The 6,888-nt window shown below is 40.9% G+C and overlaps 1 protein-coding gene across 1 annotated transcript; it reads left to right on the forward strand.

Moving 5' to 3' along the window:
• Window positions 1–2,152: 2,152 nt before the first annotated feature.
• Window positions 2,153–6,528, forward strand: LOC117294837 (PC-esterase domain-containing protein 1A-like). Its single transcript, XM_033777374.1, has 4 exons — window positions 2,153–2,912; window positions 3,660–3,739; window positions 4,762–4,877; window positions 5,562–6,528. The coding sequence occupies exons 1-4, from the start codon at window positions 2,840–2,842 to the stop codon at window positions 6,526–6,528; spliced, it is 1,236 nt and encodes a 411-aa protein (XP_033633265.1). The 5' UTR covers window positions 2,153–2,839.
• The last annotated feature ends 360 nt before the right edge of the window (window positions 6,529–6,888 follow it).

The following is a 6,888-nucleotide window of genomic DNA, read 5'->3' on the forward strand; positions in this document are numbered from 1 at the left end:
GGTAATTCAACATTAAAAAGTCAGGCTCAGTACTTATTATCAAACCTTGTTGAAAATTCATCACATCTCAAATTTCGATCACATTGTCATCAAAACCTTCTCCAAGAGAAACATTGCTGTTAGATTTAACGCTTTGGACTATGACATTATTTGTTACATGTACATGGGCAATTATATCCACACTAATGGGCAAAAACGTGCGACATGGAAAGGGAATGTTGGATAGTCACAAAATTAAGTTTGTTATGTATTTTGGTCTGTGTACATTCAGAAGCAGATGAGGATTGTGGTTAACAAAAAAAGATGCCTGTCTTACAAAGTTATCCCTTTGGTCCATTAGTGTGGAATTGCCCACATGTATGATATGAATATGGGCCCAGTTAAATAAAGCATAAAAGCAAAACAACTTGCTCAGCACAGAAAAGTATTGCTTAACAGAAACAGGTTTCCACCCAAAATAACATAGCAAATAAATTTGTCAAGAGGTGTTTTCTGCATGCCTAACAGCTTTATGAAATATTTAATGCTCAGACGGCAGTTCATCCCTGGTGGGTATTAAAGATGGAGCCTGCTACAAAGCGGAACGCGAAGCCTTCTATGGCCTTGGGTCCGGGCCCGCTTAAGGGCTCGGGAAATCTTTGCATTCTAGATGCTCTGTGGTGCAATCTTAGGCCAATAAGTGGCATACAGAATGGAACAGAACATCTGTAAAATGTGAGCAGCAGTAGAACCTTTTGAGTTAACAGCATCTTCAAGTGCGGATCTATGAACCTTGTTTTAGGGGGTAAATCTGTGAGAGAGTGAGCACGCGAGTGTGAAACCTTTACGGCATGGGTCCAGGCCCGCTTAAGGGCCCGGGAAAATTGTGCATTCTAGATGCTCTGTGGTGCAATCTTTAGGCCAATAAGAGGCTTACAGAATGGACAGAACATCTGTAAAATGTGAGCAGCAGTAGAATCTTTTTGGTTAACAGCATGTTCAGGTGTTGATCTATGACACAAATTTTTGGGGGCAAATCTGCCAAATAAGAGTGAGCACGCAAATATGAAACCTTTACGGCATGGGTCCGGGCCCGCTTAAGGGCCCGGGAAAATTTTTGTATTTTTAGATGGTGCAATCTTTATAGGCCATTTAGCGGCCAAATGGCAAACGAAACAGAACAATGAGCTGTGGGAATATTGTGTTCCAGTGCTCCACAGTTCCAGAGTGCAAAACATGAGTTTCATGATAAAGGTGGTCAAAAGACACGGGGAACAGTTGATACTGTGTCCCCCACCCTTCGAAAATGGGGTGGGGGTTCACGTTCCTTCCACTCTTTCAGGGGGAGGTGCAAATCTGTCAACGATGGACCATGCGTGTGGGAAGCCTGTACGTCGTGAGGTGCGGGCCCGATTAAGGGCCCGGGGAAATTTTGCATTTTAGATGCTCTGTGATGCAATCTTGGGCCAATTTTGAGGGGGACATTTTTTATATAGTGTCCCCCACCCTTCAAAAAATTGTGTCATCCTTTGCCAACAGGATTAATGCCCATATAGGGACACCAGGTTTCGTCTTACACAGTGCAAAACTTGGGCTTCATGATAAAGGTGGTCAAAAAGGTGGGGGGGGGGGACATTTGATATTGTGTCCCCCACCCTCCAAAAGGTGGGGGGGGGGGACATGTCCCCCCTGCCCCCCCCCCCCCCCCCCTGATTAGGGCCTACACAGTGCTTATATACAAAATATACAAACGATTTGATTAAAGATAAACAATAAAGTTAGCCCTTTTAAGCCGGAGGCAGCACCACGTCCTTTATTCGACAATCAACTTGCCCCGCCCCGCCCCGCCCCATCCACCCCACCCCCACGTGTAGTGAGAAAAAAAAGATGCAACAAGTCGGCGCAGCCTAGCCTGTAGACTTGATTTCAAGTCTGAGACTGCGGTTCACAGACTTGGAACCAAGTCTACGCAGCCTCTGCAGACAGATATGATACACATGCTGCACACGACGAAGCATGCTACACACTGTGACAGCAGTGCAGCAGTCAGGCCGAGTGCAGCTGAAGAAATTTACCAGAGGCTTGAAGACTTTCTTTTACTTTTCAGCTCTGTGTCATCACACCACATCGTGAGTATTGAATAAAAGAGTTTGTAACCTTCAAATTGTCCATTATAAATAATGTAAACTGAGGAGCTTTCAAATCATAGAACGAAAAAACTATTCGACTTGTCAGTGAACTTGTTGTCTTTCACGTCTTTTTTCCCCTTCTCTTTCGGACAGTTTGACTAGGCTAGGTGTGATGAGAGTGCCAGCAGCGCTTTCACAAAATAATGACAGTGATATTGGAAAGTTGAACGTACGTTGTCATTTACTGTGGTTGAATAAACTCGTCAAAACACTAAAAGAAAACACTGTTGTGCCCAGTCCGAAATTATGATGGAAAACTTCAAACCTAACATTTCTTTGGGTTTTTTAAATGTTGCAAAGTTTAATACGATCCTCTTGATAGGGCCTAGTTAGTAGTAGTTGTTGACCTTTTGTTGACCTCCATGTTGTCTTGTTTCTAAACATAGTGCGCATAAACAGTCCAGATTTGTGGTTGAAAGTGTGGATATTAACTCTTCAAAACACTCAAGAAGACATCCAGTTGTGTAATGAAAGTTATCATAAAAGTCCCAGTCCGAATTTTTTTTTTTTTTTTAATGTTACAGAGTTTACCATCCTTGTGTGTGATTATGGCTGACCTTTATTGACCTCTTGTCTCTGTGCACACAGTGGACATAAACAGTACAGATTGGATGGGAGTGTATTCCAAGAATCTCAGGTCCAGTAGAGTTTAGTGTCAGTACGTATCAACAATGGCGATCTTTCTTAATGAGGATATCACTAAACTACTATGGAACAAGTTTGTTGTCATCATTGGGGATTCAAGTAAGTGCACAATGTGTCTGAAACAGCCTATAGGGACAGATTGCTGTATCCTGCCATCACTTTTTAGTTCATTTTTACCAAGTATAGCACACCAAGGCAACCAAAAGGAATCTCATTTAATAATAATAATAATAATAAGACATTTGTAAAGCGCCTAATGCAAAAGCCTCTAAGTGCATAAACAATAAAATAAACAATAATTAGAGAAAGATGCAAGATACAAATAAGCAAATTACAAAAAAAGCAGCTTTAAACAAATGAGTTTTCGACAGGGACTTAAAATATTGTAAAGAATTAGCTTGGCGAATATGCACAGGAAGACTATTCCAAAGAAACGGTGAATTAGTATCTATACTAATTTATTTCATAACGAATGCAAAAGTGGTGTCAGGTCAGGAAACAGATGTATTTTATCCATATTTAAAAGTTAAATGTTGGTTTATATTTGAATGCAAGAGGTTCACCCATACTTAACTTAGTCCATATTCTGCATGGAATTCGTAGTGAAAAAACATGCACAATTTTCAGCATGTAAACCGAATGTTCTTATAATTATTTGGTTTTAACATGGAGCAATACACTCCATGGTTTTAACAACCAAAATGAGCTGGTTTTCAGATAGAGCTTTCTGAACGAGCTTCACAATCAGTAAGTTTTCAGACTGAAACTATACAATGTTTTTTATCCTTACCAGTAGCTCATCATTCGGTGATTTTATAAATATGTTTTTTTCCCTCTCTTGTTCAGTTCAGCGAGGCATTTACAAAGACTTAGTTTCTTTGTTGCAAACAAACGTCTACCTGACAGAAAACAACCTCAAGAGAAAGGTAATGACAATTCATTTAAAATCTTCAATTGCAGAGAAATGTGTTCAAGGAAAAGCTGTGTGTTAGTGTGGAGTTCCAATGGTCCAGGCCTGATACTTCACAGTAGGCAACCAAGGCGATTGCCTACATTCCCCTTGGTCATTGACTTGGTGCCCTTGATCGTCCGGATTTTTCAAAAAAGAGGAGGATGAGGGCCTTATTATTTACTATTTGCTATTTTTGTTCAAGATGGCCGCTTAGTATTTCAAATCAAACAGGCCACCAATTCTTCAGTTTGAATCAACCGAAAACTTATTTTATGCCTTTATTAGTTGCATGAGGACCTGTGTTAACACTAACACTTAAACAGGGTCGGATAACACTAAAAAGATTTGCTGGTAGACATTCACTAATATTGTTTTTGAAACAGAAGGTTACAAGTTTTTGCTTTTTTACAAAAATATAAAAATAATACATAGTAACAAAAAAAAAATGCGGCCCCAAAAAAGGATGCGAGCGGGGACAATCAACTGGTATTTTTATTTATTTGGCCTTACAAAGGAGAAAATGCCTTGTCCTGGCCTTTTCTAAAACAAAGCATACAGGCCTGATGATCCATCATAAAATCTCAATTGGTCACTCAAGAATCAGGACAAGTTGACTGCAGATAAGCAATTGATAAGAGGATTAAGTGAGATTAGTCTAAGAGATTATCAGATTTTCCCAAGTGTTGCTTCAGGCTTTTGTTGTAGGAGAAAACAAATTTATTGACTGGTACAAGCCTAGAACGTCATCTTTCATATAGGGCAGGGCCGTTTTCATTGTGCAAAGGGCACTTCCCTTGGAAAATATAAAAGTCTATGGGAAAATTTTGCATGAGCACCACTTCCGTGGTTTATTTCTCTCATAAGCACTAAATACTAGCTAATGACAAAAAAATGAACATGAGTTTTCGTAGCAACTACTTCATCAGATCATCTGATGAAATAGTTGTTGCTATGTTTGATCCATCTGACTAACCTGGCTGTTTTTGATTGGTTTAGGGAGAGATGAGTTTCAAAGACGACATCCTGATTGAAGGAGGACGTAAAGAGGAAATGAACAATGGTATCAACTATAGAGAAGTCCGCCAGTACAAAACGGACTATCACATCATCAGGTAATGGTAGTTTAAAAGACTTCTGGAAACATCTATAGCCCCGGCCATATCTCGTTGGGCCCCCCTGCCCCCTTTCAATGTTGGTTCCGATTGGCGGTCTTCTTCTGTGTTACAGTCAACATTGAGCGAGGGGACTGGGGGTGGGGGAGACGATGTTTATTGTCAATGGGAAGTGGACAGGGAATGGTTTTATATAACGTTAGGCATGGGTGATGGGTGGCCCAGACAGTTTGACGGTGATTGTAGTTGTGCAAATTATCTCTGTGACTTGCTTAGCAGCTTCAATGTTACTGGTTAACTTTGTTGGTAAAAAAGTAAATGCAACATTAATGTAAAATATGAATTCAATGTGTCTCAAAAGAAGACAGCTACACGCAAGTCACAGACAAAAACCATCATTTTGAATCTTTGCCTGGTCAATGAGATACTTAAGTTTCTTTGGAATTGGTTCAAGGCTGTTAATCAGTAATCAATCAATATGGTATTTAATAAAGCATCTTTTCCTTGTGGTTACAAAGTGAGTTGCTTTGCCCCTTGTAAAATCACCACCAAAAAACAATTGGCCAAAAAATACAAACCTAATCCAAACTATTGTAGTTTTAGCAAAATAAAAACTATCAGTTGTGGAAGTTTGTGATGAGAAGTTGTGTAAATCTTTTTTGTGAACTTTTATTTACTTTCAAGGTATTATTTTGTCACGAGGGCATATAACAAATACATGGAGACGATCTTGGCCGACTTCGAGAATGATCCTCAGCCCGACGTTGTCCTGATGAATTCATGCTTATGGGATATCTCACGCTACGGATCCCATGGCATGAATTCCTACAAGACCAGTCTTGAGAAGACGTTTTGTAAGATGCAGAGCGTCCTACCTCCAGAGTGTCTCTTCATCTGGAATACAGCGCTCCCAGTTGCTAATAAAATCCGTGGTGGATTTCTCCTTCCAGAGCTCAATTTCCTCTCGGAGACACTTCGCTTAGACGTCATGGAAGGAAACTTCTACGCCAAGGAACTGGCCAATGCTTACGGTTTTGACGTCTTAGATCTCCACTTCTACTTTCGCCATCAGCTTCATCGCAGAGTCGCAGACGGTGTCCATTGGAACCACCACGCCCATCGTCACATTTCAAATATGATTCTAAGTCACATCACTGAGGCCTGGGGTCTGTGTGTTCCGAGAAGAATAGAAGCGTGGAAGGTACCAGCAGACAGACCAACCGACCAATCACGGGGTGACTTTCATAAAGATATCAGTCTCAGCGCTCCTGCTCACGGACCGCGAACAAGACGCAATAGCAGCGGTGACTCGCCTCAATTTATCGATTTTGACAAAGTGGCTTCTCCTATGATTAAGAGTCCTTCCATACCCATGCCGATCCAAACAGTAGTGTCTTGCAATAATGGCCCACAACATCCCAGTCAAACCTACAATGGTCCGGTTCGATCTAATCAGAATAGACAAGCAGGGCGATACAATCCCTACGGGGGTGGGGGAGGGTGTAGACAAGATTGGCATGAGGGAGGGGGGGATTGGGGAATGCAGGTTCAGAATCAGCAACCCTTGTATGGTTTGGAAGAGAGACGTAAGATGCGGAGGGCGTGGGAAAGAGAGGAAGAGTTGAGATGGCTCGCATTCAGATACCAGTAAATAGAGAGAGAGAGAGAGATAGAGGGGGGGGGGGTGGGGGTGGGAGAGAGTGTTTCCAAGTTCAATGTGTATACATAGTATACATCCAGTAAATGTGATGCGATCATGCAAATGAGTCGCAGATATCAGTATGGAGAAATAAGCTAGAACAGAATAACAGGAGTGTCATTTCCAAAAACAAATATTTCTGTAAATTTAAAAGTCAATGAAAATATTATCTTATTTTATATTGGCAACTTCCTTCCTGATAACTAACATCAAAATGAGCATTGATAAACAGCTCGACTTTAACCCCATTTTCTCAGTTTCATTCTCTCGCATTTGTTGGTGTTTCTACTTTCACAACTTTTAAACCAAAGG

Source organism: Asterias rubens, chromosome 9 (assembly GCF_902459465.1).
Source record: "Asterias rubens chromosome 9, eAstRub1.3, whole genome shotgun sequence".
Lineage (NCBI taxonomy): Eukaryota > Metazoa > Echinodermata > Asteroidea > Forcipulatida > Asteriidae > Asterias > Asterias rubens.